This window comes from Andrographis paniculata, unplaced genomic scaffold (genome assembly GCF_009805555.1).
Source record: "Andrographis paniculata isolate CXL003 unplaced genomic scaffold, ASM980555v1 Contig78END, whole genome shotgun sequence".
Lineage (NCBI taxonomy): Eukaryota > Viridiplantae > Streptophyta > Magnoliopsida > Lamiales > Acanthaceae > Andrographis > Andrographis paniculata.
In genome coordinates, this window is record NW_026137615.1 from 4,630,736 (window position 1) to 4,646,917 (window position 16,182).

At 33.9% G+C, this 16,182-nt stretch overlaps 3 protein-coding genes across 7 annotated transcripts; 2 read left to right on the forward strand and 1 right to left on the reverse strand.

Annotated features, from left to right (window-relative positions):
• Window positions 1-1,399: 1,399 nt before the first annotated feature.
• On the reverse strand, window positions 1,400-3,985 carry LOC127239766 (uncharacterized). The gene has a single exon (XM_051258071.1). The coding sequence runs from the start codon at window positions 3,069-3,071 to the stop codon at window positions 1,572-1,574; it is 1,500 nt and encodes a 499-aa protein (XP_051114028.1). The 5' UTR covers window positions 3,072-3,985; the 3' UTR covers window positions 1,400-1,571.
• A 2,257-nt stretch (window positions 3,986-6,242) lies between these two features.
• On the forward strand, window positions 6,243-9,413 carry LOC127239987 (uncharacterized). Its single transcript, XM_051258397.1, has 2 exons — window positions 6,243-6,919; window positions 8,921-9,413. The coding sequence occupies exons 1-2, from the start codon at window positions 6,315-6,317 to the stop codon at window positions 9,183-9,185; spliced, it is 870 nt and encodes a 289-aa protein (XP_051114354.1). The 5' UTR covers window positions 6,243-6,314; the 3' UTR covers window positions 9,186-9,413.
• Window positions 9,414-9,861: 448 nt separating this feature from the next.
• On the forward strand, window positions 9,862-16,181 carry LOC127239774 (protein TRM32). Of its 5 annotated transcripts, none has more exons than XM_051258084.1 (5): window positions 9,862-10,472; window positions 11,457-11,533; window positions 11,671-13,249; window positions 13,321-13,950; window positions 14,406-14,424. In XM_051258084.1, exons 1-4 carry the CDS (start codon window positions 10,334-10,336, stop codon window positions 13,941-13,943), a joined length of 2,418 nt encoding a protein of 805 aa, XP_051114041.1. In that variant the 5' UTR covers window positions 9,862-10,333; the 3' UTR covers window positions 13,944-13,950; window positions 14,406-14,424. The 5 variants fall into 5 exon arrangements, with proteins under 5 accessions (XP_051114041.1, XP_051114040.1, XP_051114039.1 ...); XM_051258083.1 differs by lacking the exon at window positions 14,406-14,424 and adding an exon at window positions 16,064-16,181 and having other exon boundaries at window positions 9,863-10,472; XM_051258082.1 differs by lacking the exon at window positions 14,406-14,424 and adding an exon at window positions 16,010-16,108 and having other exon boundaries at window positions 9,863-10,472.
• The last annotated feature ends 1 nt before the right edge of the window (window position 16,182 follows it).

A 16,182-nucleotide genomic window follows, 5' to 3' on the forward strand; every position in this document is an offset into this window, starting at 1 on the left:
GAAGAATTTGTTAATACACTGATTGCATCCCTTCTTCCAAATGTAGGAGGTGTTCTTTTTGAGGTTAAGGCCACTTTAGTGACCCTCAACAAGTCTATGGCCATTAATTGTGTTCAGGAATCTAAAAGTAAGTGTAATAAGAAAGACGTTAAGTGTTAACCCTAGGGTTCTAGAAGGCCGAGAACTTTTGTGAGGGAACTTGGATCATTCTCGTTAGGTTTTGTTGCAGATGTACAGAAATATTAAGATAACACATATTTATGTAGTTCATCAATAACGTGTTTGCTATAAAAACTCACGGAAGTGGTATATTAAGGCAAGTCACACTGGGCGACCCGTGTGTGACAAATAATCTAGAAGCATCGAATGAATTTATGAATTTACGGTCACGAATCCAGTCCACGCCACCGGACCTCTTACTGCATCTTACACTCATAAGGAGTGGTCGAATTGGTATAGGTGTAATTTTAAGATTCACCGATGTCTTGCATGGGTACTATATATAATTTTTTCTTATTTTATTTTTCAACTATCTAATAGAAAAGAAAAGAAAAAATCATAGAGTTTATACTCTCCAGTAACATTTATCTTTTAACATTAAAAATATTTTTATTTTTATATAATTTTTTTTACAAATATCTTTCCATTAATATTATAAGATATTAATAAAAAATATTTTTTGTAATTTTTTTTAATTTGTACTTAAATTTTTTATATAATAATTAATATTTCAAAATCAATACTTAAAAACTAAATTGACCCTTAGAGGCAGTATAAAATTTCACATCTAATATTTATACTTAATTTTCTTTTAAAAAATTAAATTAAAACAATCCAAAAAAAAAAAAAAAAAATTCTCAAACCATAAGTAACACAACCTTGATTATCTATGGTTACAAACAAGATTACCCAATAATTAATGCTATATTTGCAAATATACCTAAAAAAGTTATTGATGTCACTATTTTTATTGCTTATAAACTAAAAATTCAAATCCAATCATTAAAGAAAGACACCCTAAAACTTTCAAAAACTAAATTAAAATCTTAAATAAACACGACCTAAAATTTTTTTTAAGAAAAGCATATTAAATCAAAGATAACCAAGTCAAATTTGCCATCAACTAGATTGCTTCAATTATTGCTTAGTGGCACATTCACACATGCGTGGGGACCCGGCTTTACCAAACCAGGCTTAGATATGTGATTCTATCTGCCCCCACGTATGAGTTTCTCTCGACCGTTGAGTCGATCAAACCCATCTGTCCATGTTTTAACATATTCTATTTCATATCATTATCCAAGTTCATTCCCATAATGGGGAACTCCCACCACCACTGAAAACCACATCACCAAAAGGACACAATAACTGATCACAAAAAAACTTTAAAAAAACGACACGAAGCAAAGCATACATCAATTATATTTCCTTATCATAAAGCTCAAAACACTACAACAAAATAAAATTAAAAAAAAAAAAAGGACAACATTTCAGTACTCCGAATAAGTATTGCACATGAAAGTCTGATATCAATGACAGACAACCTTCCTTCCATTCTTGTAAATCACGTTTTAGGTTAACATAAGATCATTAGCTCCATGGTGAGGGCGGAGGCATACCCGAACTTCGTGCTCTTCGGGTCCTTCTCCCGGTTTCGGCACCAATATTTCGAGCAATGTCCCTTGTCCGTCGTAGTAAGCTTCTATATTAGCATCTTCGGGGATTCGTGTGGAGAGTGGGATCTCTCTGAAGAATTCCCCCGGAGGACAGTGCTCGGATGAAGGATCCGTGAGCTTGAAAGCTCGGTTCTGTCTCGTGATAAATGGCGCGCGTGATGTGCTCACACAAGATACTTTGATGATGCCGTGTGTAGGAGTGTTTCTCCAAGAGACTTTGACCCTCTGAAGATCTACAAAGGGGAGGCTGATTACGATCAGGTAGCCCTGTTCATCCTCGTAGATTGTTTTGGCTGCTGTAACAGGGCCATAAACATTCCGCAGCACCCCACTGAATTCATTTAGCCAGTGTGGCTGCGCGTCTAAGTCAGGGACTCGATCGGGAGCATTCACAGGCAGATAGCAATCATCCTCGTTTCCCTGCGAGAAATAATCTTTTTTTCTCTTGTTGCTGACGGGAGACAGCTCCATTGCATCCCCGTTGCTATGATTGGCCGGCTGAGTCGACAGATTGAGCACCGATCCGTTAAGCAACTTTTTTGAGTGGGAATGTGAATTGCCCTTAACTGCAGCAGGCGGCCTTTCGAGTTCAAACTCAGTGTTTGGCAGATTCCTCCATGAACTGTAGTCGCTAGCGTCGGGTGGAATCGTGAAGTTGAGATCTCTCCCGGTCAGCTCTGCCCATCTTTTCTTGTCTTCTTCGTCAAGACCCACAAGATTGGGGGCTGAAACGACCTCAATGCCATGAACACACTGAGGATTCGAAAGCCCCCTGTAATGCTTCCGTTGCATTCTGTGAGAACGAACAAACCCTTTATCGTTGCTAAAAGGGAAGGGACGTTCTCCTTGACGAGAATGCCCGTTCATATAACTCCTTAGCTGCATCTTCCCCAGAGCATTCTCAGGTCTTTCCTTGAAAACCCACATGTACATATTCTCCATGTCATGTTGAACCATGAACGTGTCGAGCTGCAAGTCAGATTTATCGAAACCGGAAACGCCACTACTGTCGCGTACAATTTTTGCCTTCGACTTCTCATTCAGCACAGGCTTAAAGTAGAAACTGAAGAAGAACCACGCCCCCCATATACTATCAACTCTCTTTGCACACTTCCTCCCAACCTTCGGCGCGCTAAGGAAACTCTCGGTCTCGTACATTTGAGTACTTAGCCCAACATCAAGAATGTCACAATGGTCGGGGTTCCATGGCTGGGGAGGGGGGCTTCGTTCGACCGAAAGGGGTAAGTTGATATCGGGGGGTCGAGTCAAGACAACTTGGCGATTCATTTCGAGGTCCAATTCGTCGTGCGAAGAAGAGGCACTTGAATCCATGGACAATATGGTTGAAGGGTGATGGTTTTCCATTGACAAAGCAGTCAGTAGGCTATCTCCCATCTCAGTAAATAACCCCTTCTTTGGTTGTTCTTCGTTGGGTTAATACAACCATTTCGACATCAATCAAGGTTTAAGAACAACTTCTCATCAAGTCAATCCCAGCAACAAACTCCCACCTCCATCAACACTCTAAACTTATTCATTTCCCCAATTCAGACACTTACAATAAATCCCAATCCCCAAAAAGATTGATTCACAACCACTTAATAGTTAATACCCAACGCACAATACAAGGAAAACAAAATGAATAAGAGCTTAGAACCCTAAAATAAGACATGAACCACATCCAATCCTAACCCAATAATCTTCTTGTACCCAGACCATCGAATCCATATGGTTTCTACAGATTTCTTGTCCTTTCGTTTAGATACAAATACGAAAGTAAAGAAACAGGAACCTAACCAAATTGAACTGAAGGGTAATATATATATATTAGTATTACCAATCTATGAAACCAAGGCCTAAGAAAAGTACCAAATCAGAAGGGATCTTGGAGGAGTACCTTTTGGGATAAGCTTCCACCACCAAAAATCCACATAATCCTGGGCAATCAGAAGAATCAATTGTACTCACAATCCTCATCTTCTTCTTCTTCTGATCTCAATTAACCAATCTATTACCCTTCCAAAAACAAAGAAAAAGAAAAAATAAAAAATAATACCCACCCAAATCTCTTCTTCCTACTGCCAAATCCCTAAACTCATTCTTTTTCGGTGAATTTCCACATAATAGTAGATGAAATCTTTCTACCAAAGAGGGACAAGCAGGGAAAATAATTGTGTATTAAATGCCTGTGAGATAAGAGGAAAGAAAGAAGGATTGATTTGGGATTAGTAGTGCGATTTATAGAAAAAGAGAGATGGCTTTGTATGTATGTATGTATGTCCCCGTGGTTGAAGCCTTCACCAAATCAACCTGCTTTGAAGGGCAACGGTGCTGTTATGTTAAGAGTTCTCTGGGAGTGACGCTCTTGGGATTAATCTTGACCGTTAATTCGAGTGAGCTGTCCATTTTATGGATGGTTACGATTCTTTCCGGAGTTGGGGTCCTGGAGTGTTCAAGAAATGGCTGGGGCTTGGTATGACATGGTTGGGCTGACTTATTGCCACTTGTTTGCTTTAGCCTCTCTTCATACATCAGATCAGATATGAGTATTTAATTTATTTAAGGGACTTTTATTATTACAATGTTTGGTGACCAATGAATTATCGATAAATAAGCTAAACTATCACCATTTAAGTGTGAATACAGAGTTCACATCGTTCTTGCCTGATTACAATTTTCTTATCGCTTTGTTGAAAAGTTGGGAATGATATGAATGAATGACTTGACGCACTGTTTCGTGGGTTTTATTTATTTTTTTCCTGGTCTTCTTTTTGGGATTTATTTATTTATTTATAATTGATTTCACTTTCCAAAGACATTAAAGATTGATGGGTTATGGAAATTGGAGGCTTGTAGTCCGTGGAGATAAGTCAATAAATGTAGGAAATATATTCGGCATGGAAAAGGAACAGAGTTCCCAACAGGACCCGTGATTCCTGTAGGTGAATCTGCACCATTCACTGTGAGTGGAACCCACGTCATCGACGGTGCCGATCAATTCTGGAGTTGGACTACCGGGAGTTGGTGAGCATACCGGCATATTAGGTACTCCTCTAAAACGCGTTTTCTGCTATATATTGGGAAACACGGTTCTTTATTTTAATTAAATTTGAGAGAGAGAAAAGCGCTTGCTTATAATGGTTGATTTTTAACAACCTACTTGAATTATCACTATCAAGCTAAATTAGTTTAGAATATACGGGTGGATTTATTTTTTATTTAAAATCAAAATCAATATTTTCAAGTAGGTATGATTTTAATAAAATATAATATATTTCTTTTAAAAAGTTTATATTAAAATATTATTTAAATCAAAATTTAAATAAAAAAAATTAAATTCAAATCAAAATCAAAGAGACTAAATATATATTATAATATTTGAGATAATATTTTATTTAAAACTTTTTATATTTTTTATGAAAAAACATTAATGTTAATAAATAATATTTCTTTTGTCTCGGCTAAGGTGTTATTTTTACTGTAAACACGAGAATTATGAGAGTTATAAGTAGTATATAATTAGCTTTAAATTAATTACTAAATATTAAAAATAATGATTTTATAATAAAAATAATTTTAGATTTAGATTAAGATAACTAATTAATTTCAAAAAAATTTTAAAAAAATATAAATTAAAAATTTTAAAATAAGATTAAAATGTATAATTTTTTTTTAGAAAAGTATAAGTGACAAAATAAGTGAGACATACGAAAATAAAAATATAAACAAGTGAAATGGGAGTAGTAAAATTTTTAAAAATATGTATTAACAGGGTCTAAATAGTTGACAAAATTATGAATTGTTTGATAATTTTTTTATGAAAGTTAGGCAGAAGTCACAACACACAGTATCAACATTTATGCACGCAAGGAAATATATTTTTTTGCTTGCATTTGGATTTTTTTGCAACCAAGATGGTTCAAGTTATTTGGCGTGTCGGCTCGGATACGGTACAAAAATTTTCGAACCAATTTTTGGAGTATTAATAGGTCGGTACTAATTAATCACAATAATAACTAAAAGAAAATAGTGTTATAATTTAAACATAATATCTCGAATCATTATTTTTTATGGCAACACCACAAAGAAAATATATATTGATTTTATAATAGTAAAAATTTTAAATTCGAATAATTATAATGTGATATAAATATATATTGATGTTATATTTTGAATGTAAAATTAATTTTCAAGTATAATATAAAAATAAAAAATAGGTATTTACTCGAAAAAAAAATTTGATAAATAATAAAATTTAATATTTAATTGGGATATACATATACATTTGTGTTCTTGTGTGAATTTTAACAAATATTTTTATTATTCATATTCTATTTTTCAAAAAATTATCTAAATAAATAATTATATTTTTTAATATTTAAAATATTACATCAAAATTTATGAAAAAAAAAATCACCCGTATTCTCGTAGAACACTCAAAAATTTGATTTTATTTAAATAAATATTTTCTACATTTATGAAAAAATACACCCTTATTCTCGTAAAACCCGCAATTATACTCTACGCATTCGTGGTTGTACCATTCCGTGTATAAAAACCCTAATAAATAAACCATAAGCCATCTTTACTGTTCGCTTGCTATCGAATTCCGATGAACGCACACTCGAATCCGTCCTCATGACCAAGTTCATGCATACTGCACTCTCCACGGCGGCCGCCGCCGTCAGTGGTCAGAGCCATCACCCCGTCGGCCCGCCGATCTCTCTAAAGCAAGAAAGCAAGCCTGCTTGTTCGCACCACGCGGATATCGTGGACCCGTCGCGATCCTCTTCTGCTGGTCCAATTCGCATCGACGGAGTCGAACAGGATATTGCCCTATCCAAATCGGAGTTCCTGACGCAGCCGGAAGTTCTTAATCGCCGTTCCCGCAGGCTCAAACAGCTCGCTCGGATTTACCGCGACCATTATTGGGCATTGATGGAGGAGCTCAAATTGAAACACCGAGAATATTATTGGAAGTATGGAGAAAGTCCATTTGTCAAGGATGAGGAGAATGAAAGGAGAAATTCGACTCGTGGCCGTGGTGATTCCGTTGCTGCCGCTGCGGAGAATGTTAATAATGGGAATTCTGGTGTTAATGGTGCGTGTAGTAATCCTGCTGGTCAGTGCGAGGCTCTTGGGTGCAAGGCCAAGGCCATGGCATTGACACGGTTCTGTCACATGCATATCATGTCCGATACCGAACAGAAGCTCTACAAAACTTGCACTTTCGTCATAAAAGAGTATGTTTTATGCAATTTTTCCTGATCAAAAATATTATTTGTTTGTATAGTATTGATATTAATCACTATGTTAATTGCTTTGCTTCACTCTATTGTGTGGACATTTCTGAACTAGTTTATGTTGCTGTTCCTCTACATATAGCTAGCATGTAGTTAATCATTTTACTCAGTCTGTGTTCCTGGCTGTAACTGATTGGCATCAAATTGTGTGTTTAGGTGGTAATTATCGACTTCCCTTGTAGGAAACATGGGATATATTGCTAGTGGATTATGTTAAGTTGGAATTTGGATTATGTATATATGTTTCTGTAGCTTTGCATGCTACTATTGAAGAACTCTAATTATGTTAATGTTTGACAAGAACTATTTGCCTTTCATAAAAGTGGCTTGTGTTCTAAGAGATTTGATACTGTGCTGTAGACTCTGTAGTTTTTGCTGCATCATATTTAAAATTCTTTGGGGATAGTAGGTTCATCTTTGTGTAATATTGAATGGTTTTTGTTAAGTGATCACACTTTTAGCTTCTTTAGGAAGTTGCGCTTTGACTACTGCCCATAAATGGTGTTGAAAGGATAGGCTGGTTTTTTTTTTTGTCACTTAGTTGAAATTGGATTTTGTGCTCATCTTGGCGATATAGGTAGATTGTTTGTAGCTTTGTTTGGTACTAAACTAGAGCAGAAGTTTCCACTTGTATTAAACTTTGACTAACTAAAATAGCTCCATCAGTTTTGAGTTTCGTTTCATTGAACTTAAGATTCTATTATAGCTTGTGTTGCAAAAGACTAATCATTTGTTGTATTTTAACATAGTTGTATGCGTACTTAAACTAACCCATTTATAATTTTATTCTGTATCAATTTTGAGTCCGTGCTTTAATACTCAGGTGTGGATTCTTTTCTCTCTTATGACTATTTTTGGTTCATTTAGTAGGAGACACTGTTTCTTATCAATAAAAGATCACCGTATAACTTGTTGTGGCGTTGCTATCCTTAAGTCACTCTGTCAGATTCTAACTTTTTTGTGATATTTTAGATTAATTGGTTACATTGAGTAAAGATTAGACTATGGTGTTGCAAGTAGCAACAGAGTGATAGCATCAGTTTGTTGAACTGTCTTGCTTGATTAGACATCATTAGTGATTGGCTTGTAAAAGATCAAAATTAATAGAATCCTTACCTGATATTGATCTATGTGATTAATAGATCCAATTATCACTTTTCCTCAATTACTGAATATATTGCTTCTTAAATGTGATGCTTTTGTTTTTTCTTTAAAGTATCTATGTATTTTATAGTGCAGTCGTCCATTTTCTCTTTAGGTATTTTTGGTATAATATTTTAAGCGGCAGGACCTTTCTTGTGTACAAGGTATATATCCTGAGCTACACTGTCTATAACACCAGAAATATTTGTCTGTATTGCTGTAATTACTAGTAACATTTGGTCTTTTTGCTTATATCGACAGCTTAGCTAGTAATTTAAGTACGTTATCCTTCTCCATTGCTTATCATCCTTGAAGATGAGCTCAAACACCTTATACATGAAGAGGTTTCTTTAGTTTTCTTCCGGAAACTGCTTCTGTGTAGACAATTGGGTTTTGTAATTCTGCTTCCTCGTGGCAATGCCTGCGAAGGATCTTGCTTGAGATAAATTTAATGTGATATTGCTGTTATTTAGTTGTTATTTGGCATTTGAACTTAAATATTAGCAAGACTTTACTTAGTTTTTTATTATTGTATTTGTATGAAATTATTTCTTTTAGATGACTGTATGTCCAAGTTATGCAAATTCGACATCATATAATCATTTCAAAATGATTAATTGTACGGATCATAATCATTTTAAAGTTCTATGAAAAGGCGTAATTTAGTCGGATGATATTGGCCGAGCTTGCTCTTTGCATAGATGGATGTTATTTGTATTGTATAGGTACGTTCCCTAATGTTATGATTAAAGTTTACTTTCCGAAACTTAAATGTCTCCTTCTATGTTTCCACTGCAGTGCTGCTACCTCACCTATATATTGCAGAAAGGTGATACTGAAATCAACGGTCCCTTCTTATTGTAATATTCACTTCCAGAAAGCCGAAAAGCATATGGTACGAGCATTGAAGAAGGGCGGTCTCAATATTTCCTCAACAGTTAAACTCACTCCCAAGCTCCATGTCCTTATTGCCGAGTATGTCAATCAAATCCAACAGCAAAGGAGAGCAGCGCTGATGGCCAATCTGAAAAATGCCAAAGTTATGGAGGAGAAAAAGTGTTGATACATGCTACTTGCTCGATTGTATGAATTCCTTTAGCAAGGTGACACAAAGTTGCAAATTGTACATCAAGAGTTGAACTTTGCTAGGATCTATTGGGTGCATCTACACTACCAAATCAATCAAAAATTTAATGTTGATGATGTGGATATTAGAGGTACAATTTAGTTAACAGTGCAAGTGATAATGCTTAATTTGGCTTTAAGTAAATAAATTTTTTTGTGATGTTAATTCTTTTTGTTAAACTTGACTGTTCAAATGTTAATAATACTAATGTCAGTGGGATTATGGAAACTCGAGTAAAACAACACTAAGGAGATCAATTGGGTATTCACCATGTTGAATTTATAAATAATACATATCTAATTTATTTTTCAAGAAAGTAATTAATTAATTATATTATAATGACAATAAGATTAGTTAGTACATAATAAATAAGAATATTATTATTCTTATTATATTTTTGTTTAAAGAAGATAAAATTTAAGAAACTACTACTTTCTTTCGTTGTAGAAGTCCTAGTATATGTATATATAATAAAAAAATTCTGTACTAATATTAGTAAACGTATTTTAGTATGAACAGATGTAAATATATACATTTTGGCCTAATGATTAAACCAAACAAAAGCAATTATTTATTGGTAGCTAAGTGGAATGCAACTAAGGACCAACAAATGCGGTAACTGAAATTTACTAAAAATATATATTAAGAAAAAAATACAGAAAACAAATTGAAGCGAAAAATAAAGGTGGTTCTCTTCTCCGTCCGCCATCTGTGATTTTGATCCTGTTTCGTCGCATCCATGGGCAGAAGAAATTCAGAATTTGCGGTAATTTTCGCAGCAATCGAGCACTCAGCTCACGATTTTCTCGTTGATTTGAAGCGAATTAAGGTCAGAGTTCGTAAATGATTCGTTATAATTTTTTAAAATTTCTGGAAGCCAAGGCGTGATTTGATGTGATGTGGTGTTAACGACGGAGATTGGGGGAATGTTTCTGGTTTCGGTGATTGTATTCATTCATTGATAAGGTTATCTAATTTGTGGAAGATGTGATTGATGTTTACGGCGAGGATTTGGGGGAATGTCTTCGGTTTGGGTGCTTGGCGAGATTCATTGATAAGGTTAGGTTAGGTTATTTACGGAAGAAATGGGGAAGAGCTTGTATCTTCAAGGATCTCAGTCATCTCCGGACTTGCACAACTCTGGAAAGATGAAAGGAATATTACGCCATTTTCACCACAATCCATGGCATAAAGTGAAGAAGAAACTCCCTCACAAGAAGCACGGTACGGTTCGATCTACATTCTGCTCTACGGCTTTGCAAATTGCTTTCATAATCAATTTATTCTGCTTTAGACTATTAGCAATTTAGCAATGCAGGTTCGTATTTCTGCTGCATCATTTCGTGTTATTCCAGTATAAAAATTCATTTATTTATTTTTATTTATTCATCAAAAATTTTAAAATATATTTTTCTATAATCTATAAATTTATTATTTAATATAATACAAATATTACATACTAATTCTCTTAAAAAAATTTATTTAATATGAAGCAAATAATATATAAAAATAATTAATAATTTTTTATGTTATAAATATTATTTTATAAAAAACAATTAATTTATAGTAGTATATAGTAGTAGAATTTAAAATAAAATTATATACTCCCATTTTTATCCATTGAAAGGTTGTTATTTTTCATTTTCATCTGTCCAATGTTACCGTTTTCTAATTTAGTAATTGTACGTTCAAAAAGTAAACGACAATTTGCACCGGGATGAAGGGAGTATTAATTATTTTACTCTCATAAAAAAATACTGATAAATTAATTATTAAATTAAAAACAGTAAATTATAAGTGTATAAAATTATAACCACTAAAAAAATATGACCTAAGAAATAATTAATATTGAAAATATCATATCAATCATCTATTTATATCATGTTATACAACTGTTTTAATTCAAAATTTTTATAGTTCAAATTTCATCAAAAAAATTTTAATTTTCACACCAGAAGAATCATTCTTCTATTTCTTTTTTAATTTTATTTTCTTTTTTATTGTTAACTTTTATGTGACTTGAAATTCGGAAATTTTCCATGGAAAAGAACCTCCACTGTGGATGGTTTTAGTTTAACACTTTCAGTAGAGAAACGTATTGATATCTATTTTCATTTGATATGTGCGCCAGAATTCCTTTAATGTTTAATGTGGATGGATGGATATTAATTAGGTTTAGAATTTGTTCGACTTTTGTACTGATTGCAGATAAAGAGAACAACAAAACTACTTCGGAAGCTGCTCAAACGCAAAGAAACAGTGATTCCGACGTTGATAACATTGTAGTATGTTTTCTGTTCTTCATTAAGATTTATTAATGTGCATCATATCTTGCTATGCAATTGTTTTGTACTTTCATAGTTTTCATACGTATTTCATGTTCAGTTGAAGTTTTATTATACATGCTGAAAATCTCTTGTAGATTAGCGGTGAAATTGTGAAGAAAACTTCCCCTCGCTATCAGGTTGTGACTAAAGGCATGGAGCTTAGTCGATTAACTAAAAGCTCGATGAAATCTCGACTAAAATCTTTGATTACTGAAGAGATGTATAGAAAGAAGAGCCGCCATCGAAGAACTACATCTTGCCCCGAAAACACAGATCAGGATGAACCCATTCCTGCTGGTAATCGAAAATCCTATGATGCAGAATCAGCTGCTGAGGACAGTAGTACTGATGAGGTATTGAAGAGTAATAATAGGGTGAATCCTGTTGCTTTATTGGATCCTGTCCTTCCTAAAATCGGCAGGAATTACTTGAAGCAAAGTGAGATTCAAAAGATAGTTCGACAACCAGTTAGAGATCATACTCTTCTTAAGGATGAGTCGATATTTGCAATAGAGCCGAGCAAAGATGCTTCGCTTCAAGAATCGAAGCTGTTTATGGATGCTCTGGACTTACTCAACGTGAGAAAAGAAATGTTCCTGAGAATTGTACAAGATCAAAGTTCATCGTTAGCTCAGCAGATGCAGACTGTCCGGAAATCCAATCTCCAGTCTAGTTTAACTAAATCCTCGACATTTCCAATGCCCGGTTCGTCAGCCAGGCAAAATCATGAGCAAGAGAATTCCATCGACAGTCAAGAAAATGGTTCCTCTACAAAAGAGGAGGAGGACAAATTGCAGCAGTCGGAGGAAGATGACAAGCAGTCGACATTGTCTAGAGGTTCGGATGTCGAAAATGGTGTACCCCCACAGGAGCTCAAACCATTGAATAATTGTTCTTCACCTTCATCCAACATGTTAAGGAAAATGCACAATAGTAAAGTTTCCCTCAACCATTTCAAGAAGCTTAGGGCTAAACTGAAGGTTGTGGTTCGGGGTAAAACTCCAAAGAAGGATCATATTGTTTGGGATGCAGTACAGCACAAAGTTCCTTATGGTCAGCACATTGCTCCGGAAGAAACGGCAGAAAAGCTTAGCAAATATGCAGCTGGCATTCGCCAACCAGGTTCTGAATTTGGAAAACCCTCGCTGCGAAGCTTCAGAAGATCATCGTCGTTTAATGAATCAGTCGATAAATATAATCGGCTACTTGACACTAGCTCCGATAGAGATTCACAAGAAGGTAAATCTAGGAAGAATTTGCTCACTTCCAGGGAAGATAACGGATTCTCATCCCTTCCAAAGAGGCTTCCCGCCACTTTGCAAAGGAATCTTTCGCTCCCGACTCTCAGGCCTTCCTTTTCAATGCGAAATCCAGAGAGTGCTCCCGACACAAATGCATCCAGAAACACATTTGATGGTAGTTTTGATGCAACTGAACATAACTCATTATGTGTTGGTTTAGAAGACAAACTTGAACCATCTTCTTTTTCGGAAAGTGAAATCCAACAGGAAGTGCCGGATTTTGGTAAGACATCTTATGATTTGGTTAATTCCATGGCTTGGGAGAGTCCATTGCCCAAGGCCTCCAATGTTGAACACCATCCAGTTTCTCGAAATGATCTTAACTATCAGGAAGGAGAAAGTTGTCGGGACCCTACAGTATTAGCTTCGAAAGGTATGCTTCATAATTTATATATCACCTCCATTTGCATTTGGGTGGAAAGTTATATATCTTCTTGATGGCAGATTTGAAAGAGGATTCTTTAGCCATTCAGGAGGAGGAGGAGGATGATACAGTCGACATTGATGCCATGGAAAGTAAAGTAAAGCAATACTACGGAGATCAATTACGTATTCAGGTGGATGCAAAGAACGAAGCTGAATTTAACTACGTGAAAGAGGTTCTAGAACTGTCGGGGTTCAGCAGGGACGAGATTTTAGGGAAATGGTACTCGGAAGAGTACCCTGTCGATCCAACGGTGTTTGATGAAGTGGCAGGGTGTTTAGTTGATTGGTCTGGGAATGAAGAAGGTGAAATCCGCGATCATATGCTTTTATTCGACCTGATTAACGAAGTCTTATTAAGTATCTACGAACGGTCATGTTGCTACTGGCCAATGCCCCTTACTAGCCTGTCTCTCGTCCGTCAAACCCCTAAAGGCCAACGTGTTCTGGAGGAGGTTTGGTCGGAAATAAACTGGTTATTGTGCTCAAGACTCCACGTTTATGAATCTGTCGAAGATCTTGTCGGCCGTGATATGGCGAAATGGGATGGATGGATGAATCTCCAATTTGATACTGAGTGTGTGGGACTTGAGTTTGAAGATCTCATCCTTGATGATCTTCTTGAAGAGATTGTTTCTACCTAAGCTTCAGGTAATTTTTATTTTTTTGTTATGTTCTGTTCTTGATATGGAATTAGTTGTCTGAAAATGTGTTATGTAGTTTAGAAATTGGTAGCATATAGGAAGTGATGATATATGTATGAATTGAAATCATCAATGATTTTACAAAAAAAAAAAATAATAATAATAATTAAAAAGATACCCTCATTCTTTAACCGGAGATATATCATTGGCTATTTATTTATTATTGTGTGAGAATAATATAGTCAACTAGTGTTTTAGAGATATTTTCATGTACGCAATTATGCATTGTTTGAATATAATTTTGTGTCATGTGTCGATTCTTTCTCTGACTTTATTTTCTCAATGATCTATTGATAGAGCTTTCTTACTCTTCTTTTCATCTTTATACTTTATAAAAAATAAAATAAAATATATTATATAGATAACTCAATTATTGTTGTTCATATCATATCACATGTAAAGGAAGGTGAAGTGGAGGAAGAACAATTTTTTTTGTACATAAAGCTGCTGTCTGTTTGCCACATTAAAAGAGATTTATTCTTCATTCTTTCTTGGCCTTCCATGATGGAGGATGTTCATTCCTTCAAACCCCACCTCTACCGTGCTGCTATTATTTTACTTTCTTTATTATTATTATTATTTCAAAAAAAATTAAAATTGCCAATATTAACTAGTAATAAATAGGTATTAAATGTTGTCTTGAATAAATAATGGATTTTTAAAATATATTTTAAATAAAAGATAAGTATTTAACCTATGTATTTTTAAAAATGACTCTTGCAAATAATTTATAAACAAAATCGAAAATATAAATAAATAGATTCTTATATTTTAAAAAATAAAATCAAATAGGCAGAGCAAGCTCAAATTAATACTATTTATCCGTTTTTAATAAAAGTATATATATATATATATATATAGTTGTGACCTGATTCATTGATTATATATATTCTTAATTTAGGGTTTGTTTTTGTGCTTGTTTATTTATTTTTTATAGTGTGATTTTTATACCAAATATTTAATTTTTTTTTTATTAAAACTTAAATTTAAACATAAAAAATAAAGTACAAAAGAAAATAAACACACACGCACAAATAAACAAATATAATATCCGAACTATTTTATTCATATTGAAAATATGATAAGCCAAAGTATGAAATCTGAATCATGATTTTGCTGATGCAAACTGCATCTCTTTTTACAAAGTCTTGCACCCATTTATTGAATTTAGCCACTATGAAAATTGACATTATGTTGAATGAAGCAAATTAGGGAGAAAAAAAAAAAGTTCAAGTTACAATAAAATTTTGTATGTATTGTTACTTGGAACTTCTCAACACATTCAATCTTGTATTATTACAAGTCAACCAAAAATAGTTTGTGAGGATAAATTCAAACATACAGGAAAATTGTCTATTGTCGCTCAATTATAAATAAATTAATCACATTCTTGTTTCCTACTTAACTAGCGTTATTTTAAAGACAATATTATAAAATGACATATTATATTATATCAAAAATAGGATATATTAGTGACTTAAAAACTCTTCCAAAAAAATCGGACCATTATATTATACTATATTTCCCATTAATCTTCCAGACAAAAAACCTATGCCTTGGTTTCATTTTTTCTTTTTCTTCTTTATATATATATATATATATATATATATTAAAAAATTACCATATAGGCATAAAAAATAGGAAAAGGATGGGAAAATAAATAAATGAAAAATGGAAAGAAAAGAAAAAGTATGGAGTATTGTCTATTTGTGGTGGCATACATAAAGTGTGACCAGTCAATTAAAAGTCCACTTACGATTAATATATGAAAATATACCCAACACTTTTTTCTTCTATGGCCCATTCCCATTTTCAATGGACCAGAATTTACACAAAATCTATGCATTATGATATATTACAAATTAATAATTTATTTAAAATTGCTCAAATATTCTACTATTAAATATTATTTTCATGTACAAAAATATCTTGAATGAAATTTTTATTTTTAATTCCAGTCTAATTTATTTACATCGAATTGTTTTTATATTTATTTATATAAAAAGTCTAAAGAATAGACTTGCAACGGCACATACGTGGCTAAAGACATGGCGTTACAGGCGTGAGCCGAGTGACGAGGACCAACTGCCCCTTGAGATCTTGACACGTGTACGGTGGGATCTCTGCCAGTCTCCACTCCTGCAACCGCTATAAATTCAGGCCATCGCTGCAGTTTCGG